This window comes from Marmota flaviventris, chromosome 5 (genome assembly GCF_047511675.1).
Source record: "Marmota flaviventris isolate mMarFla1 chromosome 5, mMarFla1.hap1, whole genome shotgun sequence".
Classification (NCBI taxonomy): domain Eukaryota; kingdom Metazoa; phylum Chordata; class Mammalia; order Rodentia; family Sciuridae; genus Marmota; species Marmota flaviventris.
In genome coordinates, this window is record NC_092502.1 from 4,520,423 (window position 1) to 4,546,934 (window position 26,512).

The following is a 26,512-nucleotide window of genomic DNA, read 5'->3' on the forward strand; positions in this document are numbered from 1 at the left end:
TTTTTCTTGAAGCCAAGATGTCAAGGCCGGTCTGTGAAATACAAGAAAATCTAATTTAAAAGACAATGTGCACTCTACCCTGACATCTAGTGTATCAACCAAATGCATCAAACTTGTTTTTATGCTAATTAGGTACTGACTTTGACAACTCTTGTGGTCAGTTTGAGGCAAGAAATAATAAAAGGAATGATCATATATACTTTAGTTTATCCCTTGCTTCTAAAGTGAACATTTGCTGGTGAACACTCTTTCCTGAAATTTTATCTCAGAGTAATCAATCCATAAATTCTTCCACATCCCAATGGAGTCTTTGCTCATTATTCTTTGACTTGTTGTTTGTCTGTTACCTCTGTATGGTAAAAACAGAACCCAGATCCTTTTGAAGACATTCCTTCATTCAGTCCTGCATCAACCCCATAGTGCACTTTTGCATTTTCTTTATTCATCTCCATTCATGATCATGCCCCTCAAGCTCATGTGCCCACAGATTTGAGATAGTTCCAGCTATATATGGATACATGGCCTAGATGAAAGTGTTAGCTCTGTGTATGTCCAACCATCTCAACATTTCGAGGCATCTTTCACAATGCAAATTCTTCCTAACTGTATGTTTAGCCCGTTTCTACCTGCATGATCTTCTGGCAGTTTTCACCAATCCCTGTATCATCAGACATATACCGTCCCCCTTAACCCTTGTCTCTATGTCATGCTATAGCCTTCCACATTTTCACCATTCTCTGCCTCTGGCTGATGGCCTCACTCCTCGAGTCTCCGTTCATCCCTACCTCGAGAAAAGACACCATCCACGCCAAGTGTTATTGCCTCAGGCACTTACCTGACACTCAATTATGGGGTGTTCAAACCTGTGTGTTTTAAGAACATCTCCTGTAGTCCAGGACCTAGTGAACTAGACAGAGAATGAATAACTTACAGGCCAACTGATTTTTACTCAGTACAATTGCGGGTCAAGATCTGAGATAGCTAACGCCAGAGAAGCAAAAACAGTTTATGTCAGGAATAATAGGCACCATGAGTAATGCTTCCAAAAACAGAGTGAATCCTAACAGAAGAAATGCAGGTAAAGGAAAGGAAAGGAATATGTGGTTCACTGTCAAAGGTATCACAGTGATCGTATATACACATACTTTTTTGTTGACACCAAAGTTACATGCAGTGGTTCATTAAAAATTACTATTAGGAAAAAGACATAGTAAACAGTGTGAAGTGTCTTCTTTCCATTGTAATTTTAGCATTTTTTTCTTCAAAATATCATTTTTCTTTGAGTGGTTGAATCTTTGAGATATCATGTGCATTGAATATGGTGAACTCTTGTTTTGTTGAAGCATTAGATTAGTAAAAATCCCTGCTAAATCACTCAATACACCCTGGGTGAAGAGGGACTCATCTGTAATTTCAGCTTAGTTAGAGACTGAGGCAGGCTGATGTCAGGTTCCCAGTGAGCCAGGGAATATTCAGACACTCTGTCTTCAAAAATAAATAAATAAATAAAAATAAAGGCCTTTTATTTGAAGTAAGTACTTGCGTTCTTGCCAAGGATACACATGGCTCTGGGTACAGCCACCAAGCTGACACAAGAATCCAAAAATTTCCAACAGCATAAACATTCACCTAAAATTAAACTTACCTAAAAACGTATCATTATGAAAATCAAATTGTATGATTATTACAATTATGTTTTAGTTGGCTAGATTTTCACTCAGTCTAACTCTTTTAAGTAGTTTAAGAAAGTACATCTATGCATTTATCCCCAGATTCACATTGCCATATGTCATCAGAGGAATTGAAGGAGGGGGTTGATGGCATGGATAAAAGCCATGGACAGGTAAGTAAATGTGTCAATTTAAATTCATGGTCTATTTCTCTTCTTTGATGGGAAGGAAGATTATGCCAAACAAAATGACATCACACAATACATACTTAGAAATCAAGGTCATAATTTAATATTTAAGTCTAAAAATGTAACACAACATGAACATGAAAATAGCTTTAGAAATCACATGATTTTAAACAGAAGCTTAAAAGTAACCTTCATCTTAGTAATGTGGGGAGATTTTTTTGAGTATTGTTTCAATTTTCTTCTGTGTGACCTCCTCACGTAATGAGGATTAAATCTAAGCCTCGGAAATATCCAGTTGAAAGTTGAAGAGTATATAATTGAAATGGCCAGTGAACACATTCATGTTAAAGATCATCATTCCCAAAGGCTCAAAATTTTAGTTTCCCATTACCAGTAATCCATGATGGTATTAAAGACTCCAGTCTCCCTACACACTCCAGTATGTAGGCTGAGGCAGGAAATAGACTTAAAGGAGAAACCAAACAGCCTATTATAGAATCAGGTCCTTTCAGGATGTATCCATCAATCCTGTTTGAGTACAAACAAAAACTTTTAGTTCCTTTACTTTTCATGCAAGAAATCAAGAAAATTACTAAACATTTTTATTCCACCTCTGAAGTGGACATTAATAAAAAGAACTTGGATGCAGTTACTGGGAAGTTGCAAAATTTTTGTGGTATCATAATGCCCTATATTTTAGGAGGAGAATTTGCAAGCATTTTAGTTCAGCTGTTATGTATGTGTGCTTTTAGTGTACAGATTTTTCTTTGGGATGTGTTTGGGTCAGGCCATCATGTTCAGAATCAAATTCCCAAATGAACATATTTAACATAAAATATTTACTCACCAGTATCTCATCAAGGAGAAAGATGACCCTCTAGGAACAATCATAGCTTAAAGCAAAACATGCATATAAACAAACTGTATATTTAATGTGGTTTCTATAATACTTAATAATTAATCGAAGTTCAAAGGAAATAAGAATACTCGTAAGACTCGAAAAAAGTGATTAGTGACAATAAAATTATCATGGTAAATTTTAAAAAGAACAGATAATGAAAGTGGTTATAGTAAGCAGAGATTGAAGAGGAAATCAGGATGAAATTCAATATTAATGACAATAGGAAAGAATATAAAATAAGAATAAAAATGTAATAAAGGAAATAAAATGAAAACTGAAAAAAAAATCTTAGAAAATCATATATATTGTGAAAAAAAAAGGCACAAACAAACTCATGAAAATCTTCACAATCCCCTTAAACTAATATAACTGAAATGGAGACACTTCTGTCCAGGATTTCTAATTTTGGAAAGCTAAAGCTTTTTATGGTTTGGAGGATGCAAATATTGTCCATCAGTTTCTTTATCTGCTCTAGCTCAAAAAGGCCTTCCCTGACATTGGTGTGATCAAGTGGATCTCCTCTGCTCCTTGCTCCCCAACTCCTCCCAGATAATGCTGAGGGAACTTTGAAAGTTACAAAGGAAATTACTCTCAGTATTTGATTTTGTACTCAGAGAGATGGGTCTATGGATGTAGAAATTGCCTGATAAACCCAGTAATCCATGAAGGCTGGGGACTAATCTGTAATGCAGACCCCAATTATGGAATTTCTTACACAGTGGTCTTTTTTTTTAAGAGAGAGAGAGAGAGAGAGAGAGAGAGAGAAAGAGAGAGAGAGACAAGAGAGAGAGGGAGAATTTTTTTAATATTTATTTGTTAGTTTTCGGTGGACACAACATCTTTGTTTGTATGTGGTGCTGAGGATCGAACAGGGCCCGCACGCATTCCAGGCGAGCGCGCACCGCTTGAGCCACATCCCCAGCCCAACTCAGTGGTCTTGTACTGTGCATGATTCCAAGTCACTGAGGCCTTTTCCTATAATCTCTTGGAGCATGGGAGACATGGTCTGGTTTCAGAATCTGTGACTTCTTCTGAGAACTCAGTGAAAATACCATTCTACCTGATCTTGCCCCAGCACTTATGGGATCTTCTGTCCCTTGAATTCTCAACTAGCAGTTGTTGCTCACGTTCATTACTCCCAAAGCACCAGTTTGAAAGAGACAGTACCGCTGTGAACCTCTACTCTACAGAACGTCCACAGCAGCAACACACCTCTTCCTGATGAGAGCTTTCAGCACATGCCTGTCACTCACTATCCTGAGCCCATATGATGAGTAACCAACTAAAGTTGTGGGAGGATACCTGGCGACTGAATCATGGAGGTGTAAGGGATGCAGTGTTTCGTGATGAGACACCACTGAGAGCCCATGTACTCAGGGCAATATTGTAATTCTTAAGAGGGTGCCTTTGACTGCCTGTGTAATGTTAATAGGGGTGTAGGTATTCTAAATTATTCTCAGTAGAGTGGGTTGACCATGCCTAGTATTCATTTCATGTTTATGGTACTGCAGGCTGCCCTTTGTCTATCAGATTTAGCCTTGGCCCTTGCTGTCACAGAGCTGCAAGCACCATATGATGCATGACAGTGCCATGAACTACTATTCTTAACATAGACTACAGGTGCCAGCTCTCTCAGCAGCTCTATGTCTGGGTTTCTCTCCTGCTCCCGCCTTGATTATGGTTATGGGTACCTCCAAACCACATTTTTATGCCAAATTCAGTCTTTGAAAAGTTAGGAAAAAACTGGGTAATATTTTTCGGATATCCCAGAAAGAAAGTCGCGATAAAGTAACAGGAGTGGAGAGGCTCCTAAACACACGCTCAGATTCTGCCTGGAAGGTTTGGATTACATCAAATATTCCTTGACATTGCGGGGAAAATGAAGTCTTTCCTTTGCTGAAAAGGTTCTATTTGGCCTTAGAATAATAAGTTTCCTACTTGTTTGCTTTAAAATATCATCCTTGTATAAACTTAAGGGATTTTGATGTTACAGGTTTTATATTTTAGAAATTTTTAGGGCAGTGTTTTTATATGCTATATGAGGACTCATTTTGACATGATGGTGTATCATGAAAAACTAGTTTGCTCAAATTCAGTGCCAAGTTTCTAGGTGTTTATTTATCCATTTTTTGTGTTAAGGTGCATCTGGGCTCATTTCATATCTTTCTAATTGTGATAGAAACCACTGTAAACATTGAAGTTCCAGTGTCTCATGTGTATACAGAATCATTGTAAATTGGGTATAAGAACAAGGATTGGGAACCCTGGGCACAGGATGTTCATATTCCTTATCTTCTGATGACTCTCCATACTGCTTTTCAGATGGGAAGTCCTGATTTTCAGTCCCACAGTGTACGGTTGTACATTTTTACCCACATCCTCTCCAGCACTTATTATTTAAAGTCTTGATGAATGCCTCTCTGGATGGCATGAGCTGAAATATCAATGGAGTTTGGGAGGGTATTTCCCTGAATGCTAGATGTATTTTATGTATTTATAATGAACTTGTGTTTGTGGTTTTGAGAACATCTATCTCTTGCTTTTCTCCATTTCCTAATTGGATGGGTGAGATTCTCCTCAGCTCACCAGTCAGCATATTCCTCTCTCATAGCAAGCTAGTTTTCCCTACTGCGGCTTTACACTATTTCTTCCACGAATGCATTTCCTCTTTGAGTATCTCATATTTCTGGTTTCATCTGGTCACAGGCTCTCCATTGTGTCACTCCTGTGATTTCCCACAGCCTGTCTTTTTCTTCAAGCAGCAATGCACCAGTTCAAATGACTCCCACCTCTGCAAATAGTCAGCTTTTCAGAGATGGGAGTCACCTTTCTCTTTTGAAATACCTCTTAGTTTCTTCTCCAATGAAAGTGTTGCATACTTTACCCAAGTGTGTGTGCTGTTATGTTCATGTTACATACAGACACATTTCCTCACTATATTTTACTTTTTTAAAATAAGTTTTGACTCGGTAAATATTTTGCTGAAGTGCATTAAGTTTTCGAAGTCTCTCATGAATAAATGAAGCAAGTACAACAGTTTATCATTCCTACACAAGGTGACAGAATTGAAACTCTCATCTTACCAAGTATCATTCTTTCAGAATAAAAAATTGGCCATTCAAATTTAAAATGCTATGGAACACCAAGTGCCATTCTTAAAAGTGTTTCAAAGCATTTTTAGAACTGCTGGGCAGTGCAAAGTTGACTGATTATATACTGATGCTAGTTGTTTGGGGTATATGCTTGTCAGTGTGTATATTCGGAGGGAACACAGTTCCTATGTCCCTCATCTTGGCTTTATCCAATCAGTAGCCAGAATGATATATGAGCTCAGTTAATCTGAACTGCCTAGGACAGTGAAACTTGTACAATATATTCTTGTTCAAAATGCACTCATCTAATTTCTAATTCTGATGATTTCACAAATATATATATGGTGATAAGTAATATGTGATGATTAAAACTTCATGCAACTTATTATTGGTATTACTTTCCCCAGAGTGTCTGTAAGCAACCTACAGAAGCTTGTGCTTCCAGTATATCTGTTGGGTCCTATACACAAGCAAAGAATAGAACAAACGAACATGGAGAAGGTAAGAATGACAAAAAATGCAAAAGACATTGGTGAGCGTATTGCTTTAAAGCAAGAGCACTAAAATATTGTAATTGTTCCAAGAGTGTATGTATTATCTAGTAAGGAAAAAGAAATATAATGAGTCATATTGTATTAGGTTTCTGTCACAGGTTAAACTGGGGATATTGCTAAAAAAATCTGAATTATGAGTTGCATTTTGAGACATGCTTCAATCAAAGTAAAATAGAAATGAAAGAGAAGAAGAGGATATGAACACTGAGACAGGCATTAATTACAGGGAGTCAATGAAGGAAGAGGTAGCAGTTGTACTCAGTGGAAGGAAGGACCCTCAGTTACATAAGAGGGGGGGAAAGAGCAGCATTTTCAAAATTTGGGAAGCATTTTTGAGTTTCCAGGTCCAAAGCTGAATGAAGTGTAAAGTAAAAATTTTCCAACATTCCTGACTTAGTCACAGTTGGAATGGAATAAAATTGAGGAGTGAAGAAGGAATTCCCACATTGTCAAGTTTGTTTATCACAAAAGATTCTTCATGTATAAAATCTAATGACACCAAATGTGTTGCTACTCTGTACAAAAAAATGTATAGGGTAGAAACACCAATTAGGAAAGTGGAAAGAAATAGAAATGGTTACAGAGTGGTCCCCAAATTCACAGATATCTAAAACTAAATTTGGAAAGATAATAGCTTGACTGAACTTTCATTTGAGGGTAACATCCTAGGGAGAAACCCAGAGCTACATTCTAGTTAAGGTAGAGGCAATGGATTCCAACAAAATTTATACTAGATCTCTCAAACTATAATGAATCATCTGTTGAGGCCATGATCAGAAGCTCATTGTGACTCCGAAGTTCTTTCCTTCTACATTTCCTATAGATTCTAAGGTGATTGCAATGATCCTGGTATGCCCACAGCATTTTTTGTAGCCAGGCAAAGAATGTCCCTGTGGGACAAAAAAAAAAAAAAAAAAAAAAAAAAACAAAACAAAACAAAAAAAAACGCTAGTAGACCCTACAAACCAAGATAGAAGAAGATCAACTGCCAGAATAAATGTTGCAATAATTATGTGCATATTTCTTAGGTAGTGGGGATAACACAAAAGACAAAAATTTAAAAATTACATTTCTAACATAAAATTGCTACATTGCCAGGAAGGAAGGAGTTTGAATAACCCATACAAAAAAACAGAAAATGGAAATAAAATAGTCTCCTGCTCTAGAGGGTTTTATGAAAAACTAGGAGAGAGGCAAAATGAGGAAGAAAATAAAGAAGTCAGCAAGGAAATTTTAGAGGGGAAAATGATAAAATGCAATTCAGCATTTTTCAGTGTGCCTGCCTTCAAACCAAAAGTGGGATGATTCCTGGTCCCCAGGTGATTGAAACAAGTAGGGACTGGAAAAATCAGGGCAACCTGCTGTACAAATCTGTCCTGCACACCCACCAGGCCCCACCATGTGTGTGGCATCCTAAGAGTGATTTAGATCAGTGACCAAGTGTTTTTGAAAATTTGTTTTTTTCAAAGATAGTTTTATTTTTGATTATTATTATTATTATTATTATTATCATTATTATTATTATTATTTTGGTTCTTTGGAATGAAACCATGTCCCTTTGTGCTACAGGAATACATTCCACTCCTGTGCTAAATTCTGATAACTAATTTTTGGATCGGCCAGCACACTCAAAAAAATATGTGAAATCATGACTGTATGTGTTATGGCAGACTCATTTTTAAACTAGAATTCCTTATGGAATTTATTCCTCAAATACTAAGAGTGTTACTAATGTGTTTATGTGACAGTCTTTTGAGTCCTGTCAATTCTGCCTGCTTTCAGATCACAGATTGCTGTGGATGACCATATCTAAATTCTTTATGCTTTCTCATATTTTTTAAGATGCAGGACCTGTATCTTCGTACACGGGTGAAAAGGGTAACCCGATATCCACTAAAACAGAGGAAGCAGGATTAGAAGATGTGCCACAGTCCCAGATGGGTATGAAAAAACAATCATGTTCATATTAGCTGTTATTCTAAATGCATATATCTGATCCTATTAGTTCAGAAAAAAAATAACTGATAAGAAATAAAGTATACCTTGCCCTGGATCTTGAGGTACAGGATACTTAGGTATAATAAAATGGATTAAACAATTCATAGGTCACTTGACATATGTGCTGCCATCTGACTACTTCAGCTTTGACATTGAAATTCTCCGTATTCGTCTTTCTTTCTCTGAATACAGATCTCTGTGGTCTCCAGCATTCTGCGTCTTCACATTTGTATATGTACCCTTGCCGAATTATTTATAATGATCACAAAGGTGTTCTTACCTTTTGAAACTCAACTGCAAGACTTATTTACTAAAGATATATTGTCAATATTCATTTAGAACATTTCAGTCTTGTGATCAACAAAAATCCCCAAACTTAAAACTCCAAAGCTAATGTAATCTTTATCAATGCTAATAAAAATAGTTATCATTGGACTGAGCTCTGTACTCACTTAGTAGGAATATGAGTGTGTTTTCTTTTTATGTTCAGATTTTATTGATTATGTATTTCATTTGCTTTTCAGTATCTAAAGACGTACATGCTTTATACAAGGTAAATCATCTTCTATGTTTGTGTTATATTATTAAATGCATGCTGTATGCACTGTAAAATATTTACGTATTATCTTGTCTCCAAGCACATGAAGCCTACCATTAAAAGCAAAGATACAGCTCTCAAAAAACAAAAATGGTGGAAGCAAAAAATAAAACGGAAATCAGGTAACTTTTGCAGTACAACTTCTATAAAACTACCTATGATTAAACCTTGGAAATGATAGCAAACTTTTCACTCCTGATATATCCATTTGTGCCATGTGTTGGGAGGATTTGCCCCATCAGGTCTGTGTTGGTGGTGCATCCACATTTCAAAATATTTCTGTAAATCTATGAGGAAAAGATGTTTTAAAATAACCTATATCCTAGGTGTTTCTACAATTAAACTTCCCAAATCGGAGTCATGACACTTGTCAGTTGGATTGTGAGGCTGATTTTTCTTCCCAACCCAATTTTAAAAGTAGGTCCAGGGGAGCAGGATTGAAATCCAGAATCCTGAGATGATGAGGACTTGTATTTTTCTTGAAGCCAAGATGTCAAGGCCGGTCTGTGAAATACAAGAAAATCTAATTTAAAAGACAATGTGCACTCTACCCTGACATCTAGTGTATCAACCAAATGCATCAAACTTGTTTTTATGCTAATTAGGTACTGACTTTGACAACTCTTGTGGTCAGTTTGAGGCAAGAAATAATAAAAGGAATGATCATATATACTTTAGTTTATCCCTTGCTTCTAAAGTGAACATTTGCTGGTGAACACTCTTTCCTGAAATTTTATCTCAGAGTAATCAATCCATAAATTCTTCCACATCCCAATGGAGTCTTTGCTCATTATTCTTTGACTTGTTGTTTGTCTGTTACCTCTGTATGGTAAAAACAGAACCCAGATCCTTTTGAAGACATTCCTTCATTCAGTCCTGCATCAACCCCATAGTGCACTTTTGCATTTTCTTTATTCATCTCCATTCATGATCATGCCCCTCAAGCTCATGTGCCCACAGATTTGAGATAGTTCCAGCTATATATGGATACATGGCCTAGATGAAAGTGTTAGCTCTGTGTATGTCCAACCATCTCAACATTTCGAGGCATCTTTCACAATGCAAATTCTTCCTAACTGTATGTTTAGCCCGTTTCTACCTGCATGATCTTCTGGCAGTTTTCACCAATCCCTGTATCATCAGACATATACCGTCCCCCTTAACCCTTGTCTCTATGTCATGCTATAGCCTTCCACATTTTCACCATTCTCTGCCTCTGGCTGATGGCCTCACTCCTCGAGTCTCCGTTCATCCCTACCTCGAGAAAAGACACCATCCACGCCAAGTGTTATTGCCTCAGGCACTTACCTGACACTCAATTATGGGGTGTTCAAACCTGTGTGTTTTAAGAACATCTCCTGTAGTCCAGGACCTAGTGAACTAGACAGAGAATGAATAACTTACAGGCCAACTGATTTTTACTCAGTACAATTGCGGGTCAAGATCTGAGATAGCTAACGCCAGAGAAGCAAAAACAGTTTATGTCAGGAATAATAGGCACCATGAGTAATGCTTCCAAAAACAGAGTGAATCCTAACAGAAGAAATGCAGGTAAAGGAAAGGAAAGGAATATGTGGTTCACTGTCAAAGGTATCACAGTGATCGTATATACACATACTTTTTTGTTGACACCAAAGTTACATGCAGTGGTTCATTAAAAATTACTATTAGGAAAAAGACATAGTAAACAGTGTGAAGTGTCTTCTTTCCATTGTAATTTTAGCATTTTTTTCTTCAAAATATCATTTTTCTTTGAGTGGTTGAATCTTTGAGATATCATGTGCATTGAATATGGTGAACTCTTGTTTTGTTGAAGCATTAGATTAGTAAAAATCCCTGCTAAATCACTCAATACACCCTGGGTGAAGAGGGACTCATCTGTAATTTCAGCTTAGTTAGAGACTGAGGCAGGCTGATGTCAGGTTCCCAGTGAGCCAGGGAATATTCAGACACTCTGTCTTCAAAAATAAATAAATAAATAAAAATAAAGGCCTTTTATTTGAAGTAAGTACTTGCGTTCTTGCCAAGGATACACATGGCTCTGGGTACAGCCACCAAGCTGACACAAGAATCCAAAAATTTCCAACAGCATAAACATTCACCTAAAATTAAACTTACCTAAAAACGTATCATTATGAAAATCAAATTGTATGATTATTACAATTATGTTTTAGTTGGCTAGATTTTCACTCAGTCTAACTCTTTTAAGTAGTTTAAGAAAGTACATCTATGCATTTATCCCCAGATTCACATTGCCATATGTCATCAGAGGAATTGAAGGAGGGGGTTGATGGCATGGATAAAAGCCATGGACAGGTAAGTAAATGTGTCAATTTAAATTCATGGTCTATTTCTCTTCTTTGATGGGAAGGAAGATTATGCCAAACAAAATGACATCACACAATACATACTTAGAAATCAAGGTCATAATTTAATATTTAAGTCTAAAAATGTAACACAACATGAACATGAAAATAGCTTTAGAAATCACATGATTTTAAACAGAAGCTTAAAAGTAACCTTCATCTTAGTAATGTGGGGAGATTTTTTTGAGTATTGTTTCAATTTTCTTCTGTGTGACCTCCTCACGTAATGAGGATTAAATCTAAGCCTCGGAAATATCCAGTTGAAAGTTGAAGAGTATATAATTGAAATGGCCAGTGAACACATTCATGTTAAAGATCATCATTCCCAAAGGCTCAAAATTTTAGTTTCCCATTACCAGTAATCCATGATGGTATTAAAGACTCCAGTCTCCCTACACACTCCAGTATGTAGGCTGAGGCAGGAAATAGACTTAAAGGAGAAACCAAACAGCCTATTATAGAATCAGGTCCTTTCAGGATGTATCCATCAATCCTGTTTGAGTACAAACAAAAACTTTTAGTTCCTTTACTTTTCATGCAAGAAATCAAGAAAATTACTAAACATTTTTATTCCACCTCTGAAGTGGACATTAATAAAAAGAACTTGGATGCAGTTACTGGGAAGTTGCAAAATTTTTGTGGTATCATAATGCCCTATATTTTAGGAGGAGAATTTGCAAGCATTTTAGTTCAGCTGTTATGTATGTGTGCTTTTAGTGTACAGATTTTTCTTTGGGATGTGTTTGGGTCAGGCCATCATGTTCAGAATCAAATTCCCAAATGAACATATTTAACATAAAATATTTACTCACCAGTATCTCATCAAGGAGAAAGATGACCCTCTAGGAACAATCATAGCTTAAAGCAAAACATGCATATAAACAAACTGTATATTTAATGTGGTTTCTATAATACTTAATAATTAATCGAAGTTCAAAGGAAATAAGAATACTCGTAAGACTCGAAAAAAGTGATTAGTGACAATAAAATTATCATGATAAATTTTAAAAAGAACAGATAATGAAAGTGGTTATAGTAAGCAGAGATTGAAGAGGAAATCAGGATGAAATTCAATATTAATGACAATAGGAAAGAATATAAAATAAGAATAAAAATGTAATAAAGGAAATAAAATGAAAACTGAAAAAAAAGTCTTAGAAAATCATATATATTGTGAAAAAAAAAAAAAAGGCACAAACAAACTAATGAAAATCTTCACAACTCCCGTAAACTAATATAACTGAAATGGATATACTTCTGTCCAGGATTTCTAATTTTGGAAAGCTAAAGCTTTTTATGGTTTGGAGGATGCAAATATTGTCCATCAGTTTCTTTATCTGCTCTAGCTCAAAAAGGCCTTCCCTGACATTGGTGTGATCAAGTGGATCTCCTCTGCTCCTTGCTCCCCAACTCCTCCCAGACAATGCTGAGGGAACTTTGAAAGTTACAAAGGAAATTACTCTCAGTATTTGATTTTGTACTCAGAGAGATGGGTCTATGGATGTAGAAATTGCCTGATAAACCCAGTGATCCATGAAGGCTGGGGTCTAATCTGTAATGTAGACCCTAATTATGGAATTTCTTACACAGTGGTCTTTTTTTAAGAGAGTGTGAGAGAGAGAGAGAGAAAGCGAGAGAGAATTTTTTAATATTTATTTGTTAGTTTTCGGTGGACACAACATCTTTTTTTGTATGTGGTGCTGAAGATGGAACCGGGGCCGCAAGCATTCTTAGTTTCTTCTCCAATGAAAGTGTTGCATACTTTACCCAAGTTTGTTTGCTGTTATTTTCATGTTACATACAGACACATTTCCTCAGTATATTTTACTTTTTTAAAATATGTTTTGACTTGGTAAATATTTTGCCGAAATGCATTAAGTTTTCGAAGTCTCTGATGAATAAATGAAGCAAGCACAACAGTTTATCATTCCTACACAAGTTGACAGATTGAAACTCTCATCTTACCAAGTATCATTCTTTCAGAATAAAAAATTGGCCATTCAAATTTAAAATGCTATGGAACACCAAGTGCCATTCTTAAAAGTCTTTCAAAGCATTTTTAGAACTGCTGGGAGTGAAAGTTGATTGATTATATACTTTTTTTATTGGTTGTTCAAAACATTACAAAGCTCTTGACATATCATATTTCATACATTAGATTCAAGTTGGTTATGAACTCCCAATTTTACCCAAAATACAGATTGCAAAGTTGACTGATTATATACTGATGCTCGTTGTTTTGGGTATATGCTTGTCAGTGTGTATATTCTGTGGGAACACAGTTCCTATGTCCCTCATTCTGGCTTTATCCAATCAGTAGATTATATAAGAGCTCACTTAATCTGAGGTGCCTAAGACAGTGAAACTTATGCAATATAATCTTGTTCAAAATGCACTCATCTTATTTCCAATTCTGATGATTTTTAAATAGACATATGATGATGAAATTAATGTAATGATGAAATCTTCATGCAACTCATTATTGGCATTATTTTCCCCAGAATGTCTGTGAGAAACCTCCAGAGGTTTGTACTTCTAGCATATCTGGTGTGTCCTCTTCACAATCAAAGAATAGAATAAATGGACATAGAGAAGGTAAGAGTCACGAATAATGCAAAATTCATTGCTGAGCCTATTGCCTTAAAACATGAGCACTAGTATATTTTAATTGTTTAAAGAGAGTATGTGTTACCTAGTGAGGACAAAGAAATATAGTGAGTCATATGGTATTAGGTTTGTGTCACAGGTTAAACTGTGGATATTGCTAAAGAAACTGAATTAGGATATGCATTTTGATACATGCTTCAATCAAAGTAAAGTAGAAATGAAACAGAAGAAGAGGGTATGAACACTGAGACAGGCATTAATTACAGGGAGTCAAGGAAGAGGTAGCAGTTGTACTCAGTGGAAAGAAGGACCCTCAGTTACATAAGAGGGGTGAAAGAGCAGTGTTTTCAAAATATGGGAAGCATTTTTGAGTTTCCATGTTCAAAGCTGAATGAGGTGTAAAGTAAAAATTTTCCAACCTTCCTGATTTAGTCACAGTTGGAATGGAATTAAATTGAGAAGTGAAGAAGGACTCCCAGATTGTTATGTTTGTTTATCACAAAAGATTATTCATGTAAAAAATCTAATGACACATAATGTGTTGGTATCTGTACAAAGAATGTATAGGGTAGAAACACCAATTAGGAAAATGGAAAGAAATAGAAATGGTTACAGAGTGGTCCCAAAATTCACCTATATCTAAATTTGGAAAGTTATAGCTTTTTATAAACTTTCATTTAATGGGTACCACTAGGGAGAAACCCAGAGCTACATTCAAGTTAAGTTAGAGGTATTTGATTCCAACAATGTTTACATTGGAACTCTCAAACTGTAGTGAATCATCAGTTGAGGCCATGTTCAGATGTCATTATGACTTAGAACGTCTTTGCTTGTACATTTCCTTTAGATTCAAAGGTGATTCCAATGATCCTGGTATGCCAACAGCATTTTTGTAGCCAGGAAAAGAATGTCCCTTTGGGAAATTAAAAAAAAAAACAAAAAACACTAGTAGATCCTACAAACTGGGAAAGAAGAAGATCAAGTGCCATCATAAATATTGCTATAATTCTGATCATATTTCTTATGTAGTGGGGATAACACAAAAGACAAAAAATTTAGAAATCGTATTTCTTTTTTCTCTTTTTAATATTTTATTTTAAATTATTGCATATGACAGGATGCATTACAATTCATAGTATACTTATAGAGCACATTTTTTTTATATCTCTGTTTGTACACAAAGTAGAGTCACTCCGTTCATATACATGTATGAAGATACATGTATTTAGGTCACAAGTACATTCTTATTAATATTTCCACATATTAATCTTAGTTTTCAAACCCTAACCCCAGCTCACTAAAAATATTTGATATTACCCTTTCCAAAATTCTGTATCTATAATTACTGTAATTAAAGTTTATGTACACAAAATAAATTTTAGACTGTATTTTGCCATTTTTTTTAATTTTGGATGTTAAGTTTGCTTACATATCAAAATATATCTTATATAGGAATTATTAATTTGTCCCCTTATACACAAACTATATATTCATAGGACTTACACTTTACTGTTCCCTGTGTCAGATCCTGTATATTTATATTAGTTTCCATGTATATTTTCAAAGTATAGTCCTTTTTGTTAATTAATTTTTTTTATTTATATATGACACCAAAATTAATTACCATTTATATTACACATGTAGAACACAATTTTTCAAAACTCTGTTTGCTTACAAAGTATGTTCACAAGGATTCGTGTCTTCATACATGTACTTTAGATAATGATGTCAATCACATCTCACCATCATTTCTAACCCCATGGCCCCCTCCCTTCCACTCCACCCCTCTGCCCTAGTTCATCTATTCCTCCCATGCTCCCCCTCTGTACCCCACTATGAATCAGCCTCCTTATATCAGAAAGAACATTCAGCATTTGGTTTTTTGGGATTGGCTAACTTAACTTAGCATTGTCTTCTCTAACTTCATCCATTTCTCTGAAAATTAGAAATCATATTTCTAAGATAAATTTGCTACATTGGCAGACAGGAAGTAGTTGGAATAACCCGTACAAAGAATGTAAAATGGAAATAATGAAGTCCTCTACTCTAGAGGGTTTTGTTTTTGAAAAAGCTAGAAGGGAGGCAAAATGAGAGAGAAAATAAAGAAGTTAGCCAGGTAATTGTGGAGGTGAAAAAGAGAATGCAATTCAGCATTTTTCAGTGTACCTGCTATCAAGCCAAAGGTGAGATGATTCCTGGTCCAGAGATGATTTAAACATGTAGGGACTGGAAAAATCTGGGCAACCTTCTGAAACAAATCTATCCTGCACACCTACCAGGCCACACACCATGTGTGTAACATTTATAAGAGTGATTTAGATCAGTGACTTAGTGTTTTTGTACCTTTTGTTTATTGGAAGATAGTTATTTTTATTATTCTGGATGATGATGATGATGATGATGATGATGATGATGATGATGATGATATTGGAGCTTTGGAATGAAACCATGTCCGTGGTGCTGCAAGAATGCACTCCATTCCTGTGCTTAATTCTGATCTCTAGATGCCTCATTTTCTGATGAGCCAGCACTTTCAGAAAATATGTGATATCATGTCTGGTGTTTTATGTCAGACTCATTTTTTTTTAACCAGAATTCTTTATGGAATTTATTTCTCATACACCAAGACTGTTTCTAACATGTTTATATGAAAGACTTGGAAACACAATACTTCATTCCTATCTGTCAATTCTGCCTGCTTTTGGATCACAGTTTGCTGTGGATAGCCATATTTGAATTCTTTATGCTTTCTGATATTTTTTCAGACGCAGGACCTGTATCTCTGTACAAGGGTGAAAAGGAAATCATGATATCGACTAAAACAAAGGAAGCAGGATTAGAAGATGTGCCATGCTCCCAGATGGGTATGAAAAAACACACATATATGTATTACCTATTATTCTAAATGCATATATCTAGTCCAATTAATTCAGAAAAAAACAGTTTGATGAGAAATAAAGTGTACATTTCCGCAGATCTTGGATGAAAACTTTTTAATAATAAGACAAATGAGGTAGAGGATACTCAGTTATAATAAAATGGATTAAAGAATTCATAGGTCACTTGACATATGTGCTGCCATCTGACTACTTCAGCTTTGACATTGAACTTCTCAGGTTTCTCTTTGCTTCTCTGAATACAGATCACTGTGGTCTCCAGATTCTGCATCTTCACATTTGTATATGTACCTTGCCTAAATATTTATGATGATTGCAAAGGTGTTCTTATTATTTGAAACTTAACTACAAGTTTTAATTACTAAAGATATTTTCTCCATATTGATTTACTACATTTCAGTCTTGTGATTGTACTCAACAAAATCCACAAACACAAAACCCCCAAGAGAATGTAGTTTGTATCAATGCAAACGAAAATTGTTATCACTCAGACTGAGCTCTCTACTTATTTCATAGAATGATGAATGTGTTTTTCTTAATATTCAGGTTTTATTGATTATATATTTCACTTGCTTTTCAGGCTCTAAGGATGTACATGCTTCCTACAAGGTAATTCATCTTCTATATTTATGTGATATTATTAACAGTATGCTGGATGTACTGTAAAATACTTATATAATATCTTGTCTCCATGCACATCAAGCCGACCATCAAAAGCAAAGATAAAGATCCAAAAAAACCAAAATGGAAGAATGGAACAAAAACACTGGAGTCAGGTAACTGTTGCAGTACAACTTCTATAAAACTGCCTGTGTTTAAACCTTGGAAATGATAGCAATCTTCTCACTCTTAATATATCCATTTTCTGCCATGTGTTGGGAGGAGTTGCCCCATCGGGTCTGTGTTGGTGCTGCATCCACATTTCAAAATATTTCTGTAAATGCCTGAGGAAATGATGTTTTAAAATAACCTATATCATAGATGTTTCTACAATTAAACTTCATGACACCTGTTAGTTGGATTGTGGGGCTGATTTTTTTTCCCACCCAAATTTTAAAAATAGGTCCAGGGGAGCAGGACTGAAATCCAGAATCCTGATATTATGAGGAATTCTAGTTTTCTTGAAGCCAAGATGTCAAGACCAGTCTGTGAAATACAGGAAAATCTCATTTATAAGACAATGTGCACTCTACCCTGACATCTAGTGTGACATCACATGTCTTATGTGCATCAAAGTTGTTTTTATGCCACTTATGCCCTGACTTTGAAAACTCTTGTGGTCAGTGTGTAGCAAGAAATAATAAGATGTATGGTCATATATACTTTAGTTTACCCCTTGCTTCTAAAGTGAACATTTGCTAGTGAACACTCTTTCCTGAAATTTTAACTCAGAGTAGTCAATCCATACCTGCATATCCCAATGGAATTTTTGCTCATTGTTCTTTGTCTTGTTGTTTGCTTGTTTCATCTGTATGGTAAAAACAGAACCCAGATCCTTTTGGAGACATTCCTTCCATTCAGGCCTGCATCAACCTCATAGTGTACTTTGCATTCTCATTATTCATCTCCAATCATGAACATGCCCCTCAAGTTCACATGCCCACAGAATTAAGATGGTTCCAGATTTATATGTGCCCATGGCATAGATGACATTCTTTGGTATGTGTATGTCCAAGGACCTTAACATTTTGAGACATCTTTCACAATGCTAGTCTTCCTAAATCTATCTTTAGCCTGTTTTTCTAGTGCATGAACTTCTGGCAGTTTTCACCAATCCCTGTATCATCAGACATATACCATCCCCCTTAACCCTTGTCTCTAAGTCATACTATAGCTTTCCACATTTTCACCATTCTCTTCCTCTGGCTGATGGCCTCACTCCTCAAGTCTCCATTCATCCTTACCTCTAGAAAAGACACCATCCACGCCAAGTGTTATTGCCTCAGACACTTAGCTGACACTTTATTATGGGTGTTCAAACCAGTGGGTTGAAAAGGAGACCCTGAAGTCCAGGACCTAGAGAACTAGACAGAGAAGGAATAATTTACAGGCCAACTGGTTGTTAACAAGTACAATAGCGGGTCATGGTCTGAGGTAGCTAACACCAGAAAAGCAAAAACAGTTTATTTCAGGATTAACAGGCACCATGAGGAATGCTTCCAAAAACATAGTGATTCCTAACAGAAGAAATGCAGGAAAAGGAAAGGAAAGGAATATGGGGTTCACTGGCAAAGGTATGACAGTGACCTCTTTTTTTCTCTTCTCCTTTCTCTCTCTCTTTTTTTTTTTTTCCAGAAACCAAACATCGTGTGCAGTGATTCATTAAAAATTACTATTAGGAAAAAGACATAGTAAACAGTGTGAAGTTTCTTCTGTCCGTTGTTATTTCAATATTTTTTTCTGTAAAATATCATTTTTTAATGGCTGAATCTTTAAGATATCATGTTTATTGAACATGGTGACCACTAGTGTCTCTGAAGTTGGATTAGTAAAACTATTCCCTAAATCTCTCAAAACGCCCTGGGTATTTCAACTTAGTATATTTCAACTTAGTGGGAGGCTGAGGTAGGCAGGTTTCCAATGAGCCAGGGTATATTTAGACACTCTGTCTCCAAAAACATTTAAGGCCTCAGATTTGAACGTAGTGCTACAGTTGTTGCCAAGGATGCACATGGCTCTGTGTACAACCGCCAGGCCCACATAACAATCAAAAAATTTCAAACAACATAAACGTTCACCTAAAATTAAATTTAACTTAAAAGTATCATTGTGAAAATAAAATTTTATGATTATTACTTTTGTAGTTGGCTATATTTTCACTCAGTCTAACTCTTTTAAGTAATTTAAGTACATCTATGCATTCATTCCCAGAGTCACATTGGGACAAGTCATCATCTGAAGAGAAGAAGTGGCTTGATGTCACAGAAAATAGTCCTCAACAGGTATGTAAATGTATCAATTTAAATTCCTGGTGTTTGTCCCTTCTTTGCTTTGGAAAGGACATTGTGCTGAACAAAATGAGCTCAAACAATATTTACTTGGAAATCAAATATCCTAATTCAATATTTAAATCTAAAGTATGTAACAGGAAACAAACATGAAAATAGCTTTAGAAATCATGGAAGCGGAAGCTTTGAAGTAACCTTCATTTTAGCAATAGAGGAAATTTTTTGAATATTGTATCAGTTGTCTTCTATGTGATCTCCTCACATCATAAAGAATAAATTTGAAACTCTGAAAGACCCAGTCAAAAGTCAGAAAATACTTAATTATAATGGCCAGTGAAAACATTTCTGTTAAAACATCATCATTCCCAAAGGCTCAAAATTTTAGTTTCCCATTACCACTAATCCATGCCGGTGTTAAAGATTCCATTCTCCCTTGACTCCACTATGTAGGTTGAGGCAGGAAATAAGCTTAAATGAGAAACTGAACAGTCTGTTAAAGGAATCAAAATCCTTTCAGCATGTATCCTTTCTCTTAGTGTACAAAGAGAAACTTTCTAGTTCATTTACTTTTCATGCAAGAAATCAAGAAAATCACTAAACATTTTTATCCTACCTCTGAAGTGGACATTAGTAAAAAGGAAGTGCTACAGTTCTTGCCAAGGATACACATCATGGATGCAGTTATTGGTAACTTTTAAAATGTTGGTGGTATCTTAATGTCCCCTTTTTTTCCCTTTTTTCTACAGTAGTAGGAGGCGATTTTGCAATCATTTTAGTTCCAATGTTATGTGTGTGTCCTTTCAGTGTGCAGGTTTTTCTTTGGGATGTGTTTGGTCAAGCCATCATTCTCAGCATCAAGTTCCAGATGAGCAACTCATCAAGGAGAAAGAGTAATCTCTGAGAACAATCATAGCTTAAAGCAAAACATACATACCATATATATATATTATATATATATATATATATATATATATATTCTATAATACCAAGAAATGAACTAAAGTTCATAGGATATAACAATGTGCACCTGGCTGGAAAAAAAAAAAAAGCCTTAGTGACAATAAACATATCATGATCGATTTTAAAAAGAACAGACAATGAAAGTGGTTATAGTAAGCAGAGACAGACTAAAGAGAAGATGGCAATGAAATTCAATAAGAATGAGAATAGGAAAGAATTTAAAATAAGAATAAAAATGTAATCAAGGAAATAAAACAAGAAATGAATGAAAATATCTTGGAAAATCAGATCTATTATGAAAAAAGAAATAATTTGGCAAACCCAAAGAAATAGCAGACCAAAAAAAAAGTCACAAATAAAACCATGGAAATCTTCACAATTCCCTGAAACTAATGTAACTAAAATGGAGATACTTCTGTCCAGAATTTCTAATTTTGGAAAGCTAAAGCTTTTTGTGGTTTGGAGGATGTAAATATTGCCCATCAGTTTCCTTACCTGCTCTAGCTCCAAAAGGCTTCTGCTCCTTGCTCCCCCATACCTCCCAGAGAATGCTGAGTGAACTTTAAAAGTTGCAGAGAAAATGCACTCTCAGTATTAGTTTGTGTACTCAGAGACATGAGTCTATATAATGTAGAAATTGCCTGATAAACCCTGTGGTCCAAGGAAACTAATCTGTAGTACAGACCCCAATTATGGAATTCTGTACTCAGTGGTCTTGTACTGGGCATGATTCCAAGTCACTGAGGCCTTTTCCTACAATCTCTTGGAGCATGAGAGACATGGCTTGGTTTCAAAATCTGTGACTTCTTCAGATAACTTCCTGAAAATATCATTCCTTCTGATCCTGCCCCAGCACTTCTGGAATCATCTGTCCCTTAAATTTTCAAACAGCACTTCTCCCTCACTATGATTATTTCCAAAGCACCCATTTGAATGAGGCAGTGCTCCTGTGGACCTTTACTCTATAGTTTGTTCAACAGGACCAACACTCGTCTTCCTGATGAGAGCTTTGAAAACATTGAAATCAATCATTATCTTGAGGCTATAAGATTGAGGAACCCTCCAACATTTTGTTAGGAGGTCTGGCTGCAAGTCTTGGAGGTGTATAACATGCATGGTTTGTGACCTTTCACTGAGTATTGCTAAAATTGTACCCTTCTGTAAAGGATTTTGTCTGAGTTGTATATTGTAATTTTCAGGATGCTGCCCCTCAACACTAGTATGGTATAATGGGAGCAATATCTCCAAATGACTCTCAGCACAGTTTGTTGACCTGGTATATCTGCTCATGTGTATTGTTCTGCATGCAGCCAGTTTTCTACCAGACTTATCCCTGGTGTTGTCACAGAAATGAAAACACCATGAATGTGTTTCAATGAATGTGCCATATGCTTCTATTATTTAGATATAACCTAAGACCATGCTCTAGCTGCACACATCTACATCTGACTCTCTCTACTATACCCACCATGATTCTTATTGCAAGTGCTTTATGCTTTATGCTTTATGCAACTGTTTTATGCCACAGTTCAGTCTTACAAAAGTTAAGAGTACAAATTAGTGGGGTTTTTTGATATCCTAGGAAGAAAGCCTACATAAATTAACATTAGTGAAGGTGCTCCTGCACAGACACTCTGATTCTCTCTGGCAATTTTTTTAGTACACTGAATTTTCCTTTTGGAAAAATCCAAGTCTTTATTTTGCATAAAATGTTGTATTTGAATTGAGAGGAATTTATATAAGTTTCATGTTTTTACTACAAAATATCATACTTTTATAAATTTAGGAAGATTTTGATGTTACAACTTTCATATTATAGAAATTTTAGGGAACTGTTTTCATCCATGATATGCAATTTTTTTTTACAAAATGGTGTATCATGAAAATCTAACTTGTTCAAGTTAAGTGCCAAGTATTACCCCAAATTTTTATCTTTTCTTCTGTTGGAGAGTGTCGGGGTTAGTTCCATAACTTTCTGGTTGTGACTTGTACCACTATAAATATTGAAGTTCATATGTCACATGTGCATAAATATTTAAGTACATCGGGGAAAAAAGCATGGACTGGGAAATCTGGGCCATATGGTATCATTTTTCTAGTATTCTGAGCAATATTCATACTGCTTTGCAGAATATAAATGCTAAATTTTAGTCTCATGGTATATTATTTACTTTTCCTTCACATGTTCACCAGCACTTATTATTTGAATACTTGATGAATGTTATTTGACAGGGTCAGCTAAAATGTCAACGAAGTTTTGAATGGTATTTCCCTGAAAGCTGGAAATGTTAAAAAAAAAAAAAAAACTTTTTCATATGGTTATAAGCAATTTGTATTTCTTATTTTTGGGAACACTCTATCTACTCATTTCTCCATTTCCTAATTGGATTGGTGAAGTTTTCCTCAGGTACCAAAGGGAAAATTCCACTTGTCCACCCAGCTAGATTTCCCCTGGCATTTCTACAGCTTTTTTTCTTATATAAATGCATTTATTCCTTTACAAGACACTGTTTCTGATTTCATCTGGTCACAGGCTCTCCATAGTGGCTTTCCTGTGTTTTCCCATAGCCCATCTTTTTCATCATGCAGTCACACACAAAATCATCTGACTCCTATCTCCAATAATTTGCAGTCAGTAAGCAGCATATGATCCTGTGCTTCTACCATTGTCCCTTTGAATTCTTTTTAGTTCTGTCTTCAATGAAAAGTGTTGCACACTGTATCCAAATTGAGCCTTCTTTTTTTTAATTGCATGATCTTATATGTGGAATATTAAAAAAATCCAATATACAAAAGTAGAGTGTAGAATGAAGGTTGCTATAGGTTAGGAATAGGGGAAAATGAGATGTTGATCAAGAAGTACAAAGTTTTGTTTTTCAGAATGATAAATCCCTAGCTTCTTAATGTATGATAAGGATATCTTATAAAGTGTACTTGATTATTGTGTATTTAAAATTTGCTAATAGGTCTATTGTCATTGTTCTTACAACAAATAAAAGGAAGAAAGTGATAACTGTTCAAGATTATGTTATATTATTTAGCTTATTTGTAATGATTATATCATAAAGTATATGTACATTGAATCATTAAGTTGTATACCTTTAATTTACATAATAAACCTCAATTTTAAAAAAGTAAGTTACCACCAAAATAAAAATGTTTCTATCTAAAATGATGAAATAAAAATAAAAATTCCTAAATTTTGATGAAATAATAAATATTATCAAATACGAATTATGTTAGATGAGAAAAAATAACTCACATTCCTGCTTCTATTCAACATAGTGATCTTAAAATTTATGTTTAAATCCCTTATTCTTAGTATGAAAATATTGTTCTCTACTGAGACAAGCAGTACACTTTAATTGTATTTCAATTTTGGTTCAACTTTATGTTTTACACAAATAGATGATTGTATTTTTCATTTGCATAATTTCACTGAATTTATGGAAAATCACTGTAGCATATTTCTCACCATAATTTTCTACATTTTTAATTCTTTCACATAATTAAATACCTTATTTTCCTCATTGGAGATATCCTTCCTCTTCTTATTCTCCACTATAGAGCTAGGGTTTCTTTCTGTTTTGATTATGGGAATCGCCTTTATGTCTTCATGGTTTCCTATACACGTTACATGTGAGGCATGTGTGTGTGTGTGTGTGTGTGTGTGTGTGTGTGTGTGCTTATTACTATTTGTGCTGGATTCATTGCCTAAAATCAAGCCTCTTTCCTTTTGTAATGCTTTAAAACATGTTAACAAAGACCCAGATCAGATCAATTTCCTGAGATGCCAGAGAATAAATTTACTTTATACTTAACATTCACTGAATAATTTTTATGGATATCAAATTCTACATGAAAAAAAATATTTCATAATATTGAACAAATATACTATTGAATTCTATCTAGTTCATGATACTGATGATCAGACAGAATTTATATTTTAAATCCTGTTTCATTTTACCTGATTTCAGTTGTCTTATGAAAAATTTTCATATATTTCCCCATGTTTCTGAAATTTTATATTGAAGTACCTTCACATGAATCCATGAATCTGTTTCAGTAATTGAGTTGGGCTATGAGTTTTCTTCCCATCTGGATATATATATATATATATATATATATATATATATATATATATATATATATATATATATTATGTCCAGTTGAAAGTAGACACATTTTCTGTGCCAAGTACATTTTTAAATGTGTAAAACTCAGACTCAGTTAATTTAAATGGAGCAAGTGCAACACTATGTCATTCTTACACAAAGTGACAAGATTAAACATGAAGTAACATATTTTACTTTAAAATTTTGGCCTTCCAATGTTTAAAATGTTGAATGCTGTATAACATAAAATACTTTTCTCAAGAGATTTAAATAAGTTTCCTATTGTGTTCATAGATTTTCTGGGGCATGCATAATAAGCTAGTTAAACATTGATGTGAGTTGTTTTGGATATATCCACATCAGTGAGTTTGTTGTCAGGGAATACATTTCCTATTTCATCCATCTTAGTTTACCTAAGAGTAGCCGGATAAAGGGAGGAGCTCAGCTTCATTTGCAGTATATAAGATAGTGTCCCTTAAGAAAATATGGTGCACAAAATGTAGTGGTCTAATTTCCAATTCCATTGATTTCATCACTAGAAATATGGTGATGTCTAAAGAGTGATAATAAAATCTATATGCAACTGATTATTGCCATTATTTTTATCAGAGTCACTCTGAGCAACATCCAGAGGTGTCTGCTTCTTGTATATCTGGTGAGTTTCCTCGAAGAGCAAAGAAAGAAGGTAATAGACATTGTAGAATATACAAATCATATGGGATTAAAATGTTTTAAAGTGAATGTGCCTTAAATCCTGAACACTAGAATATTGTAAGTTTTTCAAAGAATGTACCTATCAAATAGAAAAAGAGTGGAATAATTATTAGGTTTTAGTCACAGGTTAAATTGGGTGTATTGTTAAAGGAACTGAAATATGAGCTGCATTTGAAACATGCTTCACTCCCAGGAAAGTTGGAAATAAGGAAAAGGAGAGAAGAGGAGGCAATGAAGATTGAGGATGATAATAAAAACAGGGAGTCAAAGAAGGGAAAAAAATAGTTGAATTCAGTGGAGGGTAGGAAATTCAAGCCATATTTGAGAAGGGAAAAGAACAGGTTTTTGAAAATGTGGGAAGAACTTGTGAGTTTCAAGTTCCAAAGATGAATGAAGGGTAGTTAATGTAAAGCTTTCCCAACTTTCCTGACTTATTCACAGTTGGAAATGAATTGAGAAGTGAAGATCTGATCCCACAAAGCTAAGTTCACTGACCATGAATGATTAGGCATATATACAATTTAATGATATGCAACATGTTGCTACTCCCTAGGACAAAATTCAGGGAACAAATAGCAAATGGAATAATAGAGAGAAGTAGGAATGGTTATGGAGCAATCTCCAAATCCAAAGATATATAAAATTTACTTTGGAAAGATTATAGTTACTTTTACATTTTATTTGAGGGGAAAGCATAGGGAAGAAATGATAGGTACATTCAAATTAATATAGAATAATTGGAACTGACAGTGTTCAAACTGGAACTCTTAAACTGTAAGGAAACATCTCTTGGGGACCATGTTCAAAACATTTTGACTGAGTAGGTGTTTGCTTCTACATATCCATTACATTTTAAGGTTATTCCAAAGATTCCTGTCACAGACAGTATTTGGAGCCAGGGAAT

The 26,512-nt window shown here is 35.0% G+C and overlaps 1 protein-coding gene across 1 annotated transcript in view; it reads left to right on the forward strand.

The window, feature by feature from the left end:
- Positions 1 to 26,512, forward strand: part of LOC139705838 (titin homolog) — a 128,834-nt gene that overhangs the window by 82,635 nt on the left and 19,687 nt on the right. The window contains exons 42-50 of the mRNA XM_071612740.1: positions 1,773 to 1,843; positions 6,259 to 6,352; positions 8,248 to 8,346; positions 8,928 to 8,956; positions 9,042 to 9,123; positions 11,247 to 11,317; positions 13,869 to 13,962; positions 16,740 to 16,838; positions 19,743 to 19,813. Of these exons, the coding sequence (XP_071468841.1) occupies positions 1,773 to 1,843; positions 6,259 to 6,352; positions 8,248 to 8,346; positions 8,928 to 8,956; positions 9,042 to 9,123; positions 11,247 to 11,317; positions 13,869 to 13,962; positions 16,740 to 16,838; positions 19,743 to 19,813 (710 nt within the window). The remainder of the gene's footprint in view (positions 1 to 1,772; positions 1,844 to 6,258; positions 6,353 to 8,247; positions 8,347 to 8,927; positions 8,957 to 9,041; positions 9,124 to 11,246; positions 11,318 to 13,868; positions 13,963 to 16,739; positions 16,839 to 19,742; positions 19,814 to 26,512) is intronic.